The 23329-nt window shown below is 28.0% G+C and overlaps 1 protein-coding gene across 1 annotated transcript in view; it reads left to right on the forward strand.

The window, feature by feature from the left end:
• Positions 1-272: 272 nt before the first annotated feature.
• Positions 273-23329, forward strand: part of LOC111628509 — a 125517-nt gene continuing 102460 nt past the window's right edge. The window contains exons 1-3 of the mRNA XM_023372338.1: positions 273-298; positions 1508-1628; positions 17646-17717. Of these exons, the coding sequence (XP_023228106.1) occupies positions 288-298; positions 1508-1628; positions 17646-17717 (204 nt within the window). The 5' untranslated portion in view covers positions 273-287. The remainder of the gene's footprint in view (positions 299-1507; positions 1629-17645; positions 17718-23329) is intronic.

The following is a 23329-nucleotide window of genomic DNA, read 5'->3' on the forward strand; positions in this document are numbered from 1 at the left end:
TATTGTTTGAACCAACTGGGAAATGTGGAATTGAAATTATTTATCTTTCAATGCACATATCTAATAATATGTGAAAGAAAAAGTTATTTTATTTCTAAAAGTACCCTTGGAAGATCTTGATTTTTTAAAAATTTTTATAAAAAAAATAAGGCTTTTAAATATGGCTTTTTAATATTAGAAATGAATAATATTGAAATGTTTGTTTATCTTTGCAATGGAAAGTCATATTTACAATGTTTACTAAAAAATAAAGTTTGGAAAACTACTAACGATGACTGTGATGATAAATGTTTGGAAAGTAATGACTTTATTAATGCTTATTTGTTTTTCTTTTTTGATTTTATTTAATGTTTGATTAATATTTTATAAAAGAAACTAATCTTAAATTGATAATCAAACTTAGAAATATTAAGAATTAATTCATTTTTATTTGTAAAAATAATTTAAGACTTTATAAGAGCTTGTCATCTTCCATTAATCATTTCTGATATAAGTATTTTAATTGTGTTGTAAAATGTGATAATGAATTAAAAATTAAAAAAATATCTAAATAGAAAATTAAAATCTATTAAAAAAAAACAAAAATGTATAAAAAAATTTTGATAAATAAAAAGCCTCTCTCACCTACATTTTTTTTAAATGATTGCTAATCTGCTCAATTTTCATCTTTTTGTGGTAATAAATATGTTAAAATCAGTTTAGATGGTGACTTAAGTTTTTCAAGACATAAGTTAAATCTAAATTCTCATACTAAGTTTAATCAAAATCAGATGAACTACTACAAGAAGAGCTTCCTTGCAAATTTTTAAAAATATATGCAAAAAGCAAATAAAAGATTATTCAATAAAGATTAAAGAGGCTTTTGATTTTATAAAAAAATTCTTGGAATTAATACTAAAGAATATATATATGTAATTTTTATTCTCTTGTCAAAATATTTTTTATGACTCAGAATAAAAATGATACAGCTCGTAAGCTTTCTTTTAACTTTATGTTCATGAAAATTTTTGAAGTATTATATATGAACATATAATACTAAGAAAAAAAATTAGCCAATTGGCAGATTATATATTAGAATCATTTTACTGACAACTTCACTTATCCTGCCACCATTAACTTAGAATATAGAAATTGATATATCAATAAAAGCAATAAGTTATCTTTTCCATCAACTGAAGTGAAGCACAAGAAATTGAGAATAATGAATAAACTATTTTGAATATAAAATATATAAACTCGTTAATTTGTATAATTTTAATATCAATATGCTTGTTACCATAATTTAATATCCATACATAAAGTATGTAGCATTTAGATAAATTTGTACTAATCTATGGCTATGGCTTTAACTACAGTTTGATGCAAGTATCTGAATGCTATTTGTATTTATTTATCAAAAATAACATTGATATTTGTTTTTAATTGTAAGCTATATAAATATATTGACAGATTACTTGATTATATCATGTAAAATATTTTTTATAATGTGTAATAATTTTTTTAATAGAGGTAGGAGTAGGCTGGTTATGAGGATAGTTACCATGGAAACTGAGGATAACAGCATCAATCAGACATGCAATGAAAATCTAGTTTCACTCAGAATATTTGTTCCAGAATTGACTTTACAGGTATTGATTTAAAATAAATTTATTATTAGAATAAGTAGTAACAATAATAATAATAATTGGATGTTTTTACTCTCTATTTTAATAAAATAAAATAAGACACTGATGATGATTTGTTTATATTTAAAAATAAAAAATTAAATTTAAACTGTGATGATTTTATATGTAAAGAAAAAGTGTGAAATTTGATCTATGGAAGGTATGCATGCATTTTATTTTAGGTAAAACCATGTAAAAAATATTTAATTTATTTCCAATAAAATTTGAACAATTAATATAATTCTGTTTAGCAAAAAAGAAAATTAAATTTTTAATAAGGTTATTTAAAAAAAGATGTAAAGTACTGCTATTAATAGTAATAAATACAACTCCAAAGTCCTATGATATTTATTTCTCAAAGTCAAGGTGCATAATGAGAATTAGCTGTTAACTTACTACAGCTTATGGAATATGCAGATCAATTGTCTATTTGAATTTTATCAGTAATATAAATTGGGTCAGTTAATCATTTTTGTAAATTACTACTTACACAAACTATTAAAATATATTTTCTTTAAATTCCTGGATTTTAATAATTATTTTTTATTGATTTTATTTCAATCTTAATGTTCTATTGTAATCAAAAATTTTTTTAATGACCAAAAAGCTTAAACCATTGATAGTTTGACAAATTCCAAATTATTTTTATTCACAAGTATTTCTGTAACATTAGTATAAATAGGAATGTACCAATAACCAAAATTAGAACCATCTAACCATTAGTTAACTTTAAAAATTATGTGAATGGTGTTAACTAACTCCATCAAAAATTTTTAAATATGAAAACATTCAATATAAAACTAATTTTTATTGAAATTTTTGAAAAATAATTTGAATAATAAATTTAAAAGTAATTTTACCAAATGAAAAGTATATTTTCATTTAATATAGTTATATTAATTTTATGATATGAAAAAAGTGAAATTAAGATATACCATTAAGGTGAATTAGATATGCAATGCAATGTATTGATTAAAAATAACCATATATGTTGATAATGGATATACAGTAGACTCTTGTTAATCCTCCTGTTTGTTCAAATTAAGAGCATGTGCTAGTATTATCCCATTTTTGAAATTTAAAGATTAATGTTTAAATTAATAAATTAACTATTGAAAATTAAATGTAAAAATAAATAAAATAATTTTGAAAATTAAATGTAAAAATAAATAAATTAATTAATGTCAAATCAGTTGATTAGGATGGTTTATGATTGCCCTGTGACACTTGTCATGGTTTCTTGTGGAAAATACAGATTCTTTAGAATTGGAAACCAAAGTGGCCATTATCAAAAAGGTTGAAGATGAATGATTTTTTCTTTATTTTATTGAATGCACTACTGTACCTTTGTTTCATATTTCTCATTGATTAAACATTATTCTGCTTACTATGTGGTGTTAATGCAATGTTAAAATAATTTTTTTCCCTTGCTTTGAAGCCCATTTAGAAATATCTCTTTTTGAATTTCTGAATTGTTTAAAGCCATTCCTCTGAGTTTGAATATGAGCGTCTACTGTATCATTGTTGTTATTTGTAATAACAACAATGATGATGATAAAAGTACATTTTAATAATTTAAAAAAATATATATATTATCATGTTAAATTTAATTTACTGAAAATTAACATATAAATAAACAAGGAAAATTATACTTTTTTTTAAGAGAGCACAGTTCTGTACAAATAAAGTACTAAAATTGAATAAAGAAATCAGTGATAAAAATTAAATTCTTTGTACAGTATCAAAAACAAATAATTTACAGAATAATAATAATAATAATTTAATATGTCAATAATTTGCTATGCATTGTAATGATAAATATATATTGAAGATTATAGATTTTTTTGTAGTAAATAAGCTAAATTATTTTCTTTAATAAAAATAATTTATCTTGAAAATTTATGAACATTTATCATACAGCATTTTATAAAAATATTCAAACTGTGTTAAAAAAATTATTCAAAAATAATTTAAATTTTTAATATATATAGTGCAGCAGTGCAATTTTTATAATTTTTTTTTGGATTATTAGGTTTTAAAAGTTTCAATAAAATAAGAGTATAGTACATTAAAGTAAAAAAAAACGCAGTGCAGAATATTTTCTGTGATAAACAAAATAATATATTATTAAAAGTTATTTTTTTAATAAAATGTAAATTTATAATTCTGAACAAAAGTTGAACATTTGGTAATTAGATATAAATGATAAAATGTTTTGAACTGTTTTAATAGAGTTTCATAGAAATATATTTATAAATAAGTATTTTAAATATTTTGAAAGCATAAAAAAATATTAACAATACATTTTCTTTTTTCCATAAAATCATATTCATTTGAAAAAGATTTAAATATTTTAGACATTTTAGATGAAATTATTATTTCTGCTTTTTACAATAGCTGCTTTTCTCTACTCTCAATTTAAAATTTGTCTGAATTAGAGTGTTTTGTGAATAATACATTACAAAATTTGAATTTTTAACATTTTAAAATTCAAAACTTAAAGTAGAAAAGTTTAGTTTAATTTAAATTTTTTTTTATTCATATGAATTTTGTTCTGGATGCAAATATATGACTGATGAAATGAATTTATTTCAAAGTTATTAAATAATAAATTATTTCACTTCCGTAAGTTGAGGATTTTCAGATAGATATTATAATTTCAAAGGTTCTATCTAATAATATTTCTCAGTTATTAATAATTAGTTCTGTAACAAACAAAATTGTTTTAATGGGGAAAAAAATAAAATTTAAGTGCTTTTGAACTATATTTTTTTTGTTAAAGCAGGTTTTTTTTTGTTTTGTTGTTTTATGTAAGTGAAATTGTTTGTTAATTACTTTTCTGTAATAAAACACAGAACTAATTAATATATAATTATTCTATTATGTACTGTACAGTACATAAAATTATATGTGCATAGTACATATTATATATATTTTTCTAAAGTGTAATACAGTCAACTTCCCTATAACACTGTTGATAATTTCATTTTATATGAATTCCACGTTGTATGAGTCACTTAGATTTTACAAATACGTGAGCCGTTCACAACCCAGCACACATATTTGTAAAATCAAAGTGACTTGTACAACATGGAATTTGTATAAAACAGAATTATCAACAGTGTTATAGGGAAGTTGACTGTAATTGTTAATAATAATAATAACTGTTAAGAAAGTTTATAATTATTATAAAAACAAAACATTCTTTACTCTAGAACAGAGGTGTCCAAGGCAAGTTCCAATGAGGCCCAATAAACATGTAAACAAAACTAACAAATTTTATAATTTTATTTTATTTATTTATTTCAACAACCTAAATTAAAAAAAAAAGAAGTTTCCAAAACCATAAACCTTTATACATATTTTATTTTTGAGTGGAAAGGAAATATTTTCAAATACTTGGAAATACATCGATGGAAGTAGAGCATCGATTATCCGACCCCCGATTAACCGTCACATCGGTTAACGGACCGTTCTAGTTGGCAAATTTCAAATGTCCGCTAGTGATGTGACACTACAATATTTGGCTATGTCTTGGCTACTTTAATATTATTTTTGTTAAATTTTTGTGTGTTTTAGCTGGCAATACTGGCTCGACCATTGTAGGGAGGCCAGTATTTAAATGAGACTTAATTTTCTAATTATGAGTGGTTGTTTGTTTCGTGAGCAATAAAATAATTTAAAAATAATTTTTAATGATACAATAGTGACGATTATTATTTTTTAAAAGAATTTGTTAGGCTTAACATCGATGAAAATTCAACACAAAGTTGGTTAATAGCGATATACTAATATACTAATTACATGGGATATACTAATATACTATACTAATAATGTATTTTTTTCATTCTTTTCGGTTATCCGATTTTTTAGTTATCCGACCAACCTGAGTACCCAATTGAGTCGGATAATCAATGCTCTACTGTATTTAAATGAGGAAAGAATACTAAATAAAGCTGAAGTTGAGACTCAAATTTGGGGGAGAATTATAGACTCAAATTTGGGGAAGAATTATAGACTCAAATTTGGGGGAGAAAGGAGAGAAAGGCCAAAAGATAAAAAATAGTAAGAAAGATTAAATAGACTTTCTGTCATGCAAATAGGGACCCTTAATTTTCCAACCTTCCTCACTTCTTTATCTTTTGTCCTTTCTCTCCTTTCCCCGCATTTGTGTCTATAATCCTTTGAGTCCTAACTCCAGTTTATTTAATATTCCTTTCAGCATTGCATGATTTGGCTACCTTGCGCCAAAGTTGGCTACCCTGTTTTTAGTTTGGCATAAAAAATATCATTTGATGCATTGGCTACTTTTTGGGCTACATATTATTTATAAATATATTAGACGAATAAAAATGCACTTTAAAATGGTGTTTTGTCTTTTTTTATTAATTAGAGACCCAAATAAAACAAATATTTGTGTTTTTCAAATAAATTTTTGTTTGTCTCCTTTATAATAAATGAATTTATATATTTCTAAGTAAAAATTGAAAGTGTCTGTACAAGTAATTTTTAAAATATTCTTTTTTGTGATAAAGATTTAATACTTATTACTATAATCTAGACATGTTAATCCTTAAATATACAAGTATATTTAAGGATAGGATTGGGCCACAAGTATACATAATATACTTGTGGCCCAAAACTCCATGACATCTTCCAATGTGGCCCAGAGAAACAAAAAGTTGGACACGCCTGCTCTAGAAGTTAAATATTTTAGTTTATTTGAATGCTTCCAAGAATCACATTCTTAACTCCAAAAATATTAAAATCTGATAGATGCTATGTAATAACACAAAGAATAATTTTAAAATATTTATAATGAAAAAAATCATTGTAATTTAAATGAATTCAATTAAATTAAATTGAATTAAAAATTTAAATTTTAATTCATAGTTCTCACAGTTTTTCAATAAATTCTGAAAATAGCTTAACATTTTCAAATTATTTTGTAATATATATCATCTCATAAGATTAACTGATATAACTAAGAAATAAATTTTATTAAAATATTGTTTTATTTTATTAACCAAATTTATAAATCTAATCCCATTATTTTCTTTTATCATAGATGTTTTCTTTTTTATTCTAATTATTTATTTAATCAAAGAGTAACCTGGCAAAAATGAATAAAATAAAATAGATGTTAAAAATACGGATACAGTAGACCCCCTATAACACAGTAGATATGTTCTGTTTTATATGAATTCTGTGTTTTACGAGTCACTTAAATACATGAGCTAATCACAGCCCAGCAAGAGTGCAGTTTAGAGACTACAGCTGTTTGAAAGGTTTTCTTCCATAAAATTAATTGATTCTAGACTAATTTGACTCAATATTTCCAAAACACGTATAATTTTTTGGGAATAATCCATATGGACTATGCTGTAAACAAAAAATTGTAGAATTATTTACTGAGTGTGCACCGTTCGATGACACCATTGCTTAAGCTTGTTTTCATTGTGGAGTGGTGCATTGAACAGCAGGTGCGTGTTTTCTGATAAGTTATTTTTCTGCGAAAAATTTGCTGAACTTTGGTGACATCATTAATATAAATATAATTTTTATGGCCATTAAATAATAAATGGTTTTTAGTAGATCTGCTGCTCGTTTAAACTCAATGGTTTATGCAATATCCACTATTGGTCTAGATTCGACCAATCCTGTGGCGACACAAGTCAGTGATGATGTTTTACTGTATTATATGAGTCTCTTTTAGTGTGTTTATATGAATATGATTGCAATTTTTTTGCCGTGTTATACAAATCTGTATTATAAGAACCTGTGTTATAGAGGGGTCTACTATATATGTAAAAATGAAAATTGAGTTGGCATTTCTTTTTCTGGAAAAAGCAGTAGGAATTTAGTATGTGATGAGATATGATATCAAATTCATCATCTTTGATAGTTTATAAATTATGTTTTATGTTTGAAAGAATATGTATAGATAGAGAAAAGATGCTTTTGTATATTTGATAGAATGGATAATGGAAAGCAGTAGTGGAATTTATAAAAACGTTCTAAACTAATATAAGTGAAAGGTGAAAAGTTCTACCGAAGATATGTGGTTTATATACAAGTAATTTGGAATGAAGATAGAGAATCTATGGAGTTCAGTTACTTTTTCAGATGCAGTTTAGATTTAAGGTTGAAATAGGACTAATACAACCTACAGATGATACATAGTTAGATATTGTGATTCAAAATGAAGTTGATAAATATGGAAATGTGGCTACAGAAAGATATAAAGTTATTGAGACATAAAATCTAGAATGATGATATTTCAAGCATTGATATAAAGAGCAATAACAGGTTGGAAAAAAGTTAGATAAAGATTTAAGTTTAATCCAGAAAAACTAAGATTCAAACAAAGAAAGTATGTGCTTAGTGGACCACATTGCTCTGCTGTCTTCCAGAGATTGTTCAAGAAAAATAGAGAAAAGATTTGGAAGAAAAAAGAAATAGATAAGAATAGACAATATGAGTTACTACAGATATATAAGAGGAAGTTTGAAAGGTCATTGGGTATTAGAATAACAGAGTGAAGGATAATGCAATGTTTCAGATAATAAAAACTGACAAAGTGAAAGTACCATAGGAATGTCATACTGCCATACAGGTTGTTAGTTATTTTCTCTCTTATTTATTTAATTTCTTCTGTCACTTTTTAAAGTCAATTTGCTAGTGATGTGTGATTTTCTCTTACATTCAGAGCCTCCTCTTCTTTGTTCTCTTTCCAAATTTGAATTGCCAAATATGTAAACTTTTCAAATTTGAATTCAAGTTTACCTTTCTAATCTTTTTTAGATTTTCATTTAATCTCAACAGTTTTTTCCCCATACTTTATCTGCTTCCTTCTTAGCTGATTACATGAGTTCACTATCATTTTTACACTTAATTTTTATTATCATTCACCATATTTTTTCTACTTTTCTCATCGTTAAACAGGATTTAATTTATTCCTATGGTGTTCTGGTTAGTAGTCACACCAGTTGGGACATCTTATGTCCTTGGCCCTCTATGTTGACCTATTTAATTATAGTTGACAGATCACTTTTTAAACAAAAAAAAATCAAACCAAAAACAAATGATCTTTTAAATATGAAAGTATTGGAAATTTAAAATACTTTAAAAAATTTTTTATTTTCAATTCTTATAGGATCATCCTTAGGCTTTATACAATAAATTTTGAACAAAAATTATATTTAAGTATAATGTATTTAAATATTTTTTGTTTCAAAGGTGGCTCTGTCTACTGTAAGATAATCAGTTAAAATTTTTTTTTTTTTGTATATTTATTTAATTATATAATCAAAATTAATACTGGCCTGGAAGAAAATATCAGAGAGAGATTCAGTAATAAAATTAGAAGCATATCTGCCCAGTAAATAAAAGTTATAGGTTAGATCCCCCACTCTGGATCAACTTTTCTTTTAGAATTTTCTAAATACTATAATTAATTTTTAATTGTAAATCTTAACACAATATGGTTACATAACTGTCTGTCTGCAGATCAAATTTTATCATTTAATTAATTAAAAATTAACTTAAATGCAGACTGATGATAGTCTAGCAATTTCAGTTTATGATATGGATATTAAATCAGGTTTTATTTTATATACTGGATTTATAAAATAAGTGACCAATTTAAAAATTTATTGTTTTTGAATTTTGTTAATAAATTTTTACAGATACAGAATCAGTTTTGAAAGAAAAATAACAACTGTGTTAAATTAAGAAAAATATTACCAAGAATCCAGCAAGGAAAAATATTTAATCAATAGACTAATGCTTTAAACAGTCATCTTCAGGTTAAATGTATTCTAAAATAGACTTAAAATAGATGGAAAAAACACATAATTGGTTAAAGCTGTGTGTATGAAAGAAGCTGATTGCATAATAGAGAAAATAAGAATAAAAAAATATACAGTGTCTCATAAGTCTGGACCCATAGGAATTTCTCATATTACCATTTCCTTATAGGGAAACAATGTCAGTGACTACAGAAGAATGAATTTAAGTGATTTTGATGATGGGGATCAGTAGTCACTGAGAAGTGGACAGAGAATTCAGTAGGCTCCATCCAGATTGTGGACCAATCATACAGAGATGTGTTGGTAAGCTCATCACCAAATTTAAGGAAATTGGGAGTGTATATGACTGGCCTTGCAGTGGACCACCAAGGACTGTTAAGGATGAGAAAACAGTGTTATAATGTTGGCTCATTTCATACTGAGTCCCTTCAATGCATGTTGAGTGAGATTGGGATCTCAAAGACCAGCACCACTGCATCGTGAAACATTTTCCTAAATTTGGTAATGAGCTTACCAACATATCTGTGCATGATAGGTACACAGTTTGGTTGGAACCTATTGAATTCTCTGGTCACTTCTTGATGACTGTGGGCTCCCCACTATCAAAATTATTTGAATTCGTTCATCTGTAGCCAGTGACATGGTTCCCCTGTAATGATTGGAACAATAAAATGAAGAACTATGAATCCAGACTTACAAGATACTCTACACATTAAAAATGAAAAACTCTCTAGTTTCAAGATTTTCCCAGCAGACAAATCAAAATTCATAAAAACAAATGTTTTTGGTCTACTACTCAGACCTGCTTTATTAAAATACATGATTACTGACAATCAGCATGAATTAGATTTAATTAAATGAAAAACAAACATTTTCTTCCATTTTTAATGGTCATCATCAGGTTTATTTGTTTGTTTTTAAAACACAAAACAAACAAAAATTTAAAAGTTTTGAATGTTGTGAAAATACATGCATGCTCAATGTCACATTTAACAAGGTTCTTCAAACTGGTTAACAATTTTTAAAAATATCTGGTTTATACAAAATATAAAATCCAAACTTAATTCAAGACCTATTATAAGTCAAAGCATGCCCTCCATGCAGTTGCTAGTAAGTCCATTTCCTTAAAATTAATCATTGCCTTTTTTAAATGCTTTGAATATTTCTAGTCTTCCAAGATATTTCAGGTTGGCTGGGTCATGACTGCTTTGTAGTAACCAGGCATCCTCAAATTTAACTTGTACGTTGTTATCAACAGTGAAAGAAGCTAATGCGGTAGTGGAAAGACTCTTCTGAATTGTGTATTTATGCTCCTTGATCCTCATTTTTAGACTACAAGCAGTAGCTCCAATATATTCATATGGATTGTTCACCGTATGATTGTGTACAGGGATAGTATAGACTCCCAGGATGCAATTTCTCTCCAGTTGGTCCTTATCATTTCTAATACTAGAAATAACAGTAGGAGATCCTGCAAGAGATCCTGTTACTCGTAAAGCAGGATATTTCCTTGTAGATGCTGGCAAGGCACTTATTATAAGTAACAAGTAAAAAGGACCTGTTTTCTGATTGTAATGGTTCTTTTGGATGTTCTTGGCATATAATAAAAGCATTGATAAAGTATGCATGTTATCCATGTTTCCTGGCTATGCTTGAAATGTAACCTAGCTCTATTTTCCTATCCTCTGAAATTGAACAATTGGTGTAAACCCTTCTTACAAGGGCCTTAAAGGTAAAGATTTTATAATTGAAAGGATTATGCAATTTTTGCATGGATGAAGAATGGAGCATACAACTTTTTATGAAACATCTTTGTTCTCAACCAACTATGTTGTAATGTAATGTCTATGTCAAGAAAGTGTACTCAGGTGTAGTTTTAGAAATTGTTAAATAAATAAAACTCACGCCAAAATTGTATAGCTTCTTGATAACAAGCACTGAGTTCAGCATTAATACGATTTTCTTATATCGCAAGTACTTTCGACAAATATTATATCTACTCGTTGAAAATACTTGCGATATAAGAAAATCATGTTAACACTGAACTCAGTGCTTGTTATCAAGAAGCTAGGTGTAGTTTTGTTGCTCTACCTGCAAAGAGAGGTCCTAAGCCTTATCATTGTTATTTTATTGATTTGTTATTGTTAAAGCAATAAAAGTATTTACACATATTTTATTTGCTTTATAATAATAGTTTCATGGAGATTGTATTAATATCACCTACTTCATGTTACCATTTTCAAAAATTAAATGCCACAGGCTTTGATGTTTGACAATGGAATTTACAGAATTCTAGATAAATTTGAATTTAAAACCAAAGATTGACCAATGAGATGCATCCAAATATAGATGAAGTAATGTGGTTTTATAATGACTTATCAAATAGGGCCTGCCATGCTTGGAAAATCTGATTTTTCCTCAAAGTTGATATACAACTCTTGCATGTCTACTTTAAAAATTTCAAGCACCTTCAGTATCCAGAAAACCAAAAATGTTTCTTTTTTTTAGGATTTTCATCTCATTAGTGGGAGACTCTTAAGGCTAGAGTGTTTTTAATTTTTATATTATTGCCCAGTTTTGTTGGAGATCAAATTTTTGTACCCTATATATATTTCTTTAGGTAACTTCAAACAGTGATTTTCTTGCTTGTGAGATGGAATTCATGTCCTTATAGTTGATGGTGATGACCTTTCTAGCAACCATGTATGTATTTAGCTTTTCCAAATGCTTGAGGTGGGCTTTTTAATGGTTTGATGAAGAAATTGAGCATCATCAAGGAAGACTTGGACATTGTTGTCAGTAACAAAAGATGTGAGAGTGGTGGTAGTAAGCTGCTATTTTTAATGATATTTTTATGTTCCTTTAAATGTTTAAGGATCATTAATTTTTCCATTATGCAATTATTGGCTGCATAAAGTAGATGGAACAAACACACACAACATTAGCCAATTATGTGTTTGTTCCATCTACTTTAAATTGTTTACTCTATTTTGTTTTATTTTAGAATACAGTACATCTAATCAGAAGAATGTTAGTTTATTGATTAAATATTTTTCCTTGCTGATCCTTTTCATGTGTTTTTTTTTTTTTTTAATTCAATACATACATCCAATTTTTTGGTTCTATTTTTGTGGTTGCTTTAACTATTGTTTGATGAAATGATAAATTATTAATTATATAATTTTTGTTAATTCAATAAATAGAAAATATTCATATAAATCACAACTATANGAAGTGTTCTATTTAGCCTGAAGATGATCCAATGAATGGATCGAAAACGTTTGTTTTAATTAAAAATAATCTCTCAGCGAAAAATAAGGTGTTGGATTACATATTTAGAAAATATTCATTTATATTAAGGAAAATCTCTTAGCATAAAGTTTGATTCAAATTGGTTTTTTCCAGAGTAAAAATTTTCAAGTTTCAAAAAATTTAGCATTTTTGATGATATATCAACTTCAAGAATCAACTAGAACAAAATGTTTTTCAAACTGTGAGTCTGATTTTATGGTCTACCAATGAGTCACAAAATCAATATAGTAGTTTTGACAACCAAAAGAAACAGAATAGAAATCTTTCTGTATGAGTTATATACTGATTGTTGCAGAATGTAAATGTTAAATTTTGTATGCAATGGGATTTGTTGTATTTATCAAATTAGAAAAGTGCATTATTAGTTAACAAAAAGTAGACATAATTCTTTTACAGTTTTTTTAAAAGTGATGTAGTAAATATTACTGAAAGATACAGGGGAGTTATTAAACAATTTTAGAAATTAATAATAGTGCTTTTTAGAATCATTGCTTTATACATTGAGATGTGGCATCTGAAGAGATTTTACTAAATCTCAAAAATGTGTTAAAAATATAGTTAAAATTGTTAATTTTATTAAAGGAAACTACTGAATAGCTGAGTTTTTAAAATGTTTTCTTCAGTGATTAAAGTGGAACATACATCTTTATCATATCTAAGTTTGTTAGTTATCACAAGGGAAAATACTAAACAGGATGTATAAATTCAGGAATGAGATTCACATTTTTCTGGTTTAAAAGCAATATCATTTGTTCAACATTTAAGATGATATTTATGTAACCAAATTGGCATGTTTCGCTGATATTTTTGGTATTTTTAAATGAATTAAATACATGGTTGAGTCATATTAATATGACCACTCCTACTTTTGATGTAAGCAGTGCATAGCCAATGGAATAAGGCATGTATCACAAGCTGGATTGGTGTGTGAATAAGGTGATTTGTAGACAATGTGCATGTATATCAATTATTGCTATCAGGAGTAAAATGCATGATTTATCAGATTTGCAAAAGGGAATGATCATTGGCTTTTAGGACAATTGTAGCAGTATTTCTGAAACTGCGCAGTTTGTAAACTGTTTGTATGCTGCTGTGGTTAAAGTATATTGTGAACAAACAGTATGGAAACTGCAGAGCATCAAGTGCTATTAATATGAGAGGTGAAAATCAGCTTCAAAGGTATGTAAGGGCCAACTGACATGCTACAGTTGAGCAACTTACTACTTTTTGGACCACTTTAAAAATAATTTGGGCTACATTTCAAGAAATCTGCATTACTTTTTATAAAATCTACTTGGCAACCTGTGAAATTCTCATTGGACATGTGCTGTTTACCTTCACATTTATATTCTTCTTCTTCTTGTGTCGATTCTGGCCATCTTTGGACCACATACAAACAACTAATTATGACTTGTTTTTCCCACTTCCCTTCCCTTTGTTCTTCTTCCTTTCTTTCCAATACCTCTTCATTCTCTCGCTCTGCTGTTGTCTTTGTTCCTGAGTGAAGAGTCTTTCACATCTGTTATTTTCCTTTTCCTGAAAACCCTTGAAGTTCTTTATTTTGTTTCTAAACCATTCCCCGTTCTGGATATCTTATTCAGATATGCCCATTTCTGCCATGTCTTTTTGAGTGTCATTGATCCATTGATTCTTATTCTTTTGGTTGTTGAAATACGTAAAAATTTGTTTTGTTAGCCTATTTTCCTCCATTCTCTTTATATGTCCTAAGAAGCTTACTCACCGTCTCCGAATTGTATCCGAGAGTCTTGGGATTTTTTGATAAACTCTTTATTGCTCCTTAGCATATAGTTACCATGTTCATTTATTTTTGACCTCAGAATTTTTCGAAGGATCTTCCTCTCTTTTTTCTCTATATTTTCTATTTCCCCCATTTTAAGAGTAGCAATACCTTCTGCTGCATAAAGTGTTTGAGGTTTTATCACTGTGTTATAATGTCTAATTTTTGCATTGATGGAGATCGATTTCTTGTAAATGTCTTTGGAAAGTTGATAGGCAATTTCCAACTTCCATGTGCTGGCATAATTTGCTGCTTTAGACAACCCTTTTGTTTCAATAATTTCTCCAAGATATTTAAATTTTGATACTTTGTTAATTTCTCCAAAATCCGTTTTTAGTGATTTTGGGACACCTGAAATATTTGTTATGTACTCTGTTTTGGACATAGATATTTGTAAGCCTGCTTTCTTTGCAATTTTTCCTAGGAGGTTAATTTGAGTGATGGCTGAGTTCACATCCTTAGCCAAGGCCGCAAAATCATCTGCAAAAGCCAAGCCGTTGATTTTTACTCCTTTGTGTTTGGTTCCTAATTTAATTTGATTATTTATCCCAGTTTCTTGTAATGCTTTTTCCCATTCTCTAATGATCTTTTTTAGCACACAGTTAAAGAGTATGGGTGAGAGTCCATCTCCTTGCCGAACTCCAGTTTTGATTTTGAATGGCTCAGAAATTTCCCCAAGGAATTTTGCTTTAGGTTTAGTATTTGTAAGGGACTGTTTAATTAAATTTATCAGCTTATCATCTACACCAAATTCATTAAGTGTAGCGAACAAGGTTAGTCTATCAATGGAATCATATGCTTTTTTATAATCTACAAAAGTGACAACATAGTTGATTTTGTCATGGTATAATGCCTAATTATAGATTTTAGACTGAAGATTTGTTCCATGCATGACCTTCCTTTACGGAAACCTCCCTGATATTCCCCTATGTGAGCATCAACTTGCTTTTCTAGTCTGGTTCTTATTATATCTGATAGAATTTTGTACGTTGCGGGGAGAAGTGATATTCCTCGATAGTTATTTGTATCTGCTCTGTCTCCTTTCTTGTGTATTGAATGGATTAATGCAATTTCCACTCATTAGGTATCTCTCCTGTTTCCCAAATTTTTAGAATTACTTGTGCAGAATCAATGGTTTGGACTAGCAATCTTCCACATTTCAGCTACAATACCGTCTTCTCCAGACACTTTATGCTTTTTTAATTTCTGGATTGTTTTTTGTATCTCTTCTAAGTCAGGTAGTGAAGAGCTAACATTTTGGGTTTTCGGTCGTTGGAAACTTAGCCTTTCTTGGGGCTTCTCACAATTCAGAAGTTTTTGAAAATAATTCGCCAACAGTTTGCAGGTCTCGGAGTTGCTTAGCACTAGTTCCCCATTCTCCTTTTTAAAACATAGACTGGAAGATTGATATTTTTGTAATTCTTTTCTAATTCTTTCCTGTTGTACATCCTTTTGGCATTCCTTAGTATTTTAGCTGTAGACTTTCTAGTTTCTTTGAAGTTCTTATAGTTTTCCCGGGTCTTATTTGAGTACCATTTTCTCCAGGCATGGATTCTATTATCTAAAGCTTCATCACACTCTGTGTCTCACCATCTGTGTTTTTGGGATCTTTTTAGAGGAGCAATTTCCTCAGTGGCATTTGTGACATTTGTTGATATTTGTTCCCAATTTTCACTGTCAATGTCTCGGTCATTTGTCTGAATCTGGAAGACCCTTCCTGAAGTTTTGTTCTATCAATTGTCTTGATTTTTTGAGTTTTTCTCTGTATTTTTCTTCAGGGAATCATTTTGGTTTTTATTTTTGTCAAATAGTGATCTGTTTTAAAGTTAATTCCCTTTCTGACCTTGACATTTAAAATTTCTTTTTGATTCTGTTTGGATATTGCCACATGATCTATTTGAAATTCTCTAAGTTCTGGATTTGGGGATCTCCATGTTTTCTGTTTCCTTGGAAGTGTTTTGAAATTTGTTCACATTAGTTTGAGGTTGAAAGCCTTACAGAGCTCAATTAAGCTTAGGCCATTTTGGTTTGTTCTTTTGTGTGCAGGATACTTGCCTACAATATTCTGAACTGATTTTTCTTTCCCTATCTGTGCATTGAAGTCACCCACAAGAATTTTGACATTTTCATGAGGGATTTTGCTTATTTCATCCTCCAATTGTTCCCAGAATTGCTCTGCTTTAGTGGGATTTTTCCTGTTATCTTCATTGATTGGGACATGACAGATGATCAACGTGTATGACTTGTTTGCACATTTAAAAGTTAAAAGTGATAGTCTGCTCGATGGGGATTGAAATTTCGTAATCAAGTTTACTATTGTTCTATGTATGCAGAAATCCGTACCAAGATGGTGTGTGTTCCTCATTATTCTTTTACCGGGTTTCCCTTTGAAGTACCTGCAGTTCTCTGAATCGGTTATGTTGACATCTGTGAACCTTGTTTCTTGTATTGCTAGGAGCAGATGTTTTGTTTCAATGTTACAACTAAGATTGTAAGTCCTAGAAGATTGTAATCAGCCACTCCTGACATGGAGAACTGAAGCTGACCAGAGTACCACTGGATTTAAATTCATTTTGGAAAAGGACTCTTTCGCCATCACTGCCGTTGGGACTATTGTCCTCGTCTGTCACCGATGTCGTTGGTCCTCTTCGTCTGTAACCCTAGACAGGGGCCCTCACAGAGTGCTATCATCCGGAGCCAGATGAACCCAGGTTTTTTTACGAGGTGTTACTCCTCCCCCTCCTCCTTCTCCATCCCTTGTGCGATGGAGCTCCGGGCTTGGGACTGGCATTGGCAGAGTTCACATTTATATTATTATTATTACTTAATGAAAATAGCATTCTTTGTATGTATCGGTATTCCATTTGCTTAATTAGTTACATCAGTTATGTAGCATTTGGCATAGTGTACAGATATATTTGAAAGTCAATAATTCAAAGTTGCGATTATTTTGTCCCTTGAATTTCGAACTAACAAAGATTTCCTGAACTAGATTAGAGTTAAATGATTTTTTTAATATCCTAATACTTGATTATTATTGAATGGAATTTTGTTTTACAGAAATGCTTACAATTTTCAAAAGAAGAATTGATTTGGATTATTAAAGAGCAAGTTCTTTCCTCTTTACCAAAGGTAAGCTTAATATATTTTACCTATATTAAATATAAAATGATTTTGTATAAATGAAATGAAGCTCACTTAATTAAATTTCAATTTTTTTATATGTATTAAGCATTTATATGTAAACTGCTTAAATAGTTTGAAAATATATGTTTAAAAAATATAAAATTTAACAATTTGTAAAAAGATTTTTAAATGGTGAAATTTAAAAAACTGCAACATTTTAACAATTTAAAAAAATGTTCAGCGTGCTTGTTTGACTAGAATTTCTTCCTTCTTAGAAGGAAAAAGATTTTAAATTTTGTCTAAGTAAATGAAAATTTAAGTATTTATTTTTTAAAAGATTGCTGAATAATAATAAATTTAATTTAGTATTTATTCAAGGTAGTGCTCAGTATTCATATCAGTATTCGTGCATATTTAGTACTTATACAAGTAGTATTTAGTATTCATAACATTTAATTAATATTAGGATAGAGAGAAAAGTGTAAAATTTAGTTTGACAAATTTTCGTAGATTGGCTTAAATATTTGAAGTATGAATATTGTTGAGTTTCAAAAACAAGTTTGAAGAGTATTAGTTTTAGTATTAGTTTTTATTGCTTAAGAATGCAAGACTTGATAATAAATAAGTTTTTATTAAATATGTATTATTAATTTTCCTGAATATAATATATAATAAAGGGTGTAAAAAGCAGATGAATTGAAAATGCACTCTTCAAATTTTCACTTTATATTTAATGACTAGATGTTCTATCTTCATTAAATTATATTTATACTGAATTTTACCAGAATTTTTATTTAAAAACATTAAATAAAAATTCTGGTAAAATTAAAAAGATAAATTATATCAGTTTGCATCTTATGTTTTCTATTTAATATTGTTATGAATTCATATAATGTAAGGAATGAATAAATGCAGAGAAAAATTCTAGCATCAGTTTACTTATGGATAGATATAAAAATTTCATTAGTGAAAAGTGTTTATATGAATGGGAATTTAGAATTTCTTACTATGTAAATGATTAAAGTATGTTTAAAATTGTAATTGAATGTAAATTGTTATATAGAACTAAAACAGTAATATAGAGATAGAATCCAAATATCAGTGATAGAGATGTCATGCTACTATTAAATTGGGACTGCACATCACTCAGTTTATCTGTCTTCCATGGATATATACATATATGTCTGTTTATATGATAACTACATCAAAATCAATTATTATATTGAAAATCATTAGATTATGCTAATTATTCTAATTAGCTTAATCCAGGAACATATTTATTTACTCTTATTTGTTGATAAAATTAATTCTGAATGTTTTCAAATTAAACAAATAAATCAGATATATCTGAAAAATGTATGGAATAGTATTCAAACCTGAAATTTAAATACTATTTCTACCTTGCCTTAATTTGCAAGTATGTAGAGAGTTAGATACTGTAAGCATAAGTAAGTATCTTGTCTAAATTTGAAATGGAAATATAGACAGATATTAATTCCCATAATATTAATATTATGTTTCATGTAATGTGCTTCCTATATTATGTGAAATTTGTTGATGTTTTTCTGGATATATCAAAATAAAATAAAACTACTTCAAATTTACCAATAGTAGATAGAAGCATATTTAACTATAATTCATATTAATAAATCATTAATTAAATTAGTCCAACATATATCACAGTGGTTTTTAGTATTTTTATTAAAAATCTTAGCAATTGTTCAATAGACTAGTATGATTTTATTGTATATATAATTTGTATCTCATCTGTATTAAGAATAGATATGTTATTAAAACTTCCAAAACTCTAATTCAAACTTGACTATAAAGAAAATTATTTGGTTTAAAAGCTCTTGGGTTTTAAGTACAGTAGTACCTCGATATACGTCTGCTTTAGAATACGTCCAATTCAGAATATGTCCTGTTTGGACGAAACAAATTTTGCTCGGTATACGACTTAATTCAATTATAACCATCTATGAACAAGTAGCACTATCGGTGTACTAGACCAGACTAGACGTTCGTGGTGCCACGGTTTATAACTTTGTTAAATTTCTTCTGATTTTAATTTGTAAGTAAAATTTTATTATTTTTATTAATCATGAATTGCAAAAAGGCAAATGAAAAGCAACAGAAAACTAAAAAAAATGAGTAGAATCACATTGGAACTGATAAAAGAGATTGTTGAGAAATATGAAGGCGGCATTTGTGTTCGAGATTTAACTGTTGCATACCGTATTCCGAGAACGGCGATATCAACAATCATGAAAAGTAAAGACATTATTAAATCTGCTAACATTGCGAAAGAGGTTAAATCAATTTCTAAACAGAGATCGAAGACATTAGATCATGTTGAGAATTGCTTTTGCTTTGGATAACTGAAAAACAATGTGCTGGCCACAGCGTATCAGAAGCAATTATTTGCAAGAAAGCTAAAAAGATACATGCTGATCTCATGAAAAATCAAGCAGGAACTAACTAGGAAAGCGAGGTGTTTAAAGCCAGCCATTTTTTTTTTACATGAGAACGGATTAATCATTTTTACATTACTTCTTATGGGAAAGGTTGGTTTGGTATACGTTCTATTCATTATAAGTCCAAACACCAGGAACGGATTAAGGTTGTATACCGAGGTTCCACAGTATTTAAAAGTTCATTCCAATAAAGCATAGTTTTTTAGAGTATAAAATTGTATATGTTAATGAATATCAATTAGTACAAGGGCAAGCTGAAAATTTTTTGCTTCTATCTAAATAAAAAATGAAGGAAGTGAGATATTTAAATGAAACAAAAATGTAAATCTACCTTAAGCTTTTATTTACATTTTCCCAACATAATTAGTTTTACATACAATCTTCTCCATCTTCAATATACTTGTCAACATTTAACAAGTTTCTGAATGTAATCCTTAATAAAGTTTTTCTTTTACTCTACAAAACCAGTGGCATATGTCAGTCTTGACTTCATTTTAGAATTTTAGTTTCAGAGGTTTTCTTTTAATTTGGAAAACAAATAGAAATCACTTGGAGCAAGATCTGGGCAGTAAGCTGGATGTTGTAACACTGTAAATCCCAAGCAAGCAATTGTGTCCATTTTGGTAGTGTTTGTGAGAAGCCTGGCATTGAAACATAATGGCAGTTTTTCTCCTCATACTACTAATTCTTTTCTTGAGATTTTTCAGGATTTTGGTTCAACATTCTAAGTTCACAGTACAACCTATATCCAGGTTTGAGAGTGATCTGTTGCAAACACTGACCTTCCTGTTCTTAATTTGTCACTTACAAAGGGAGGTCATGACTATCATTACAGATTTCAATAATATTGTTTATGTGGATAAGCTGTGGTATGAACCTTTATTGAGAAAAAGGACAAAGTGTGCTTCCAAAATGTTTTCAAGAAAATAGAAGTTAAAACAACTTATTCTTATTAGAAGTTATTCTTAATGACTTGTAAGTTTTGCAGAACATATCATCAACTACCACATGATAACATCTTGATAAGTGAGCTTTTTTCAAATCAATACAGGTTTTACATAAAATAGTTGTATATTACATAGATTTATACAATTGCTATTTATTTATTTATTAAAAATGTATTTTCTTTCTCTGAAAATTTGTTTCTGGAATTACTGTGTTAAAAATAAAGTATTTTCCATTTAGTAATGTAAGAATATCATGAATACTTTGATACTTTAAGCAATTAAATAAATTCAAAAAATTATTATTAACTCCAATATCACATTAAATTGCTATATGTGATGGTAAATAATTATCTTTCAAGTCACCTCTCTCATTTCTTACTGTTTATATCCTCTTTTTATAGCTAATAAAACAAGCAGATAGTAAATGTAAATTAAACATCTAACTTAAGTTTAATAAACTCATAAACTATAAAGTAATTAATTATTCAAGTTTTAAAAACAAACTTTAAATTTATTTTTAACAACCAACAATTCCAGAAACAAATTTACAAAGAAAATAAATACATATTTTTAATAAATAAATAGCTATTGTATACATCCATGTAATTTACAACTATTTTATGTAAAAATTGCATTGATTTCAAAGGAAAAAAGCTCACTCATCAAGATGTGAATGTCTCACAAATATAAGTAAGGTACAATCTCCCCAAAAATATGATTAAAAATTGCAGTCCAGCATTGTAATGATGTCACAATAAATAATTGCTTTTCTTAACATTACATATCACTTTTTCTTTTTTAGTTTAAAAATTATTAAATTGATTAATTTTTGTTTTTATGTTTTATGATAACTGTGTTCTAAATTAAACAAATCAATTTGTGTTTCACATCATTGGTTGGATATTTATTGCAAGCTGAAAATGTCCACAGAATGGCCAAAAGCATTACTGAAGAAAGAAGAATTTGATTTTGATCAAACTGAGAAATTTTACACATTTTGATTAATACTTTTATTATGGAGTTATGTATGCATTTATTATCTGTCTAGAAAGAAATGAGAATGCAATAGGAAGTTAGAAACTTTAAAAACTGGAGAGAGTAAATTATTATGTAATTCTCTCTCTAATAACTTTGTGATTAGAGAGAGAGTTAATTTACCATGTAAAACAAAGTTATTAGAGGTTATGTATGCATATATATATTGATGTTAATATGTATAATTCTTAAAAAAAATGAAAAAACTGCATTTAATTATGAAGGATCAAATGTGTTTTTGTTGAAAATTTTAATGAAATTTGAATAATGGATGGTAGAAGATTTCAAACTTATCAGTACTCAAAATATCTTTCTATATGAAAAAAATAAATATTTTTTGCTTTTTTGCCTGTTTTATTAATTTTATATGTAATCTTATTTATATTTCATTATTTTCTAAAAGTTGTCTATAAGATTTGTTTTCCTTAAAAAATTTGATACAATTTATTATAATTAGGTAAGTTGATTTATGAACATTAATTAATAATATTATTTTGCATTTTTCATAATTAAAATTTTTTGTTTTATAAATCAAAATCATTTAATATTAATGGTGAAAGTGGAAGATTATTGGACTGCATTTCAAAATTGCAGACCTATACTTTCCCACTGTTGCCTGTCTGTCTGTCCCATCATTAATCTCAAGAACAGAGATAGATCAGTAGAAGGGGAAAGGAGAAAAGGACAAAGAAGAAGAAAGATGCTGATGACTTAAAGGATGGCATTAGATACAAGAGAATGAGAACTATGGTGTGGAACAGAGAAAAATGGAGGCAGAAGCAGATGTAGCTCAAGAACCTGCTTTTTAACAAGCAGAGAACCGATGATGATGATTTTTGCACTGAACCCAACCATCAATAAGTGAAACATTGCAGCATTGAGGAGGTGTTATGCTTTTAGGACTGTTACTTCAAATGGGAAATGTCAAAGTTAAGGTTGTCAATCAGAAGTATAATAGCAGTGTTTATGTAGAGGACTTTCACTATATCTTTCCCATGGGTCAAGCTACACTTCTGCTACAAAAGCATGGCTATGGCAGCAAGATAATGTATCAATGCATAAAGCAGGTGATTCATCCAGTACTTCTAGGCAACAATGTAAATGTTCTGTTCTGGCCTACAAGAAGTGCAGATATATGAGATCCACAGTACAACTACGAGGA

The sequence above is a fragment of the Centruroides sculpturatus genome, unplaced genomic scaffold (assembly GCF_000671375.1).
Source record: "Centruroides sculpturatus isolate CEXI.00-Female unplaced genomic scaffold, Cexi_2.0 scaffold65, whole genome shotgun sequence".
Classification (NCBI taxonomy): Eukaryota; Metazoa; Arthropoda; class Arachnida; order Scorpiones; family Buthidae; genus Centruroides; species Centruroides sculpturatus.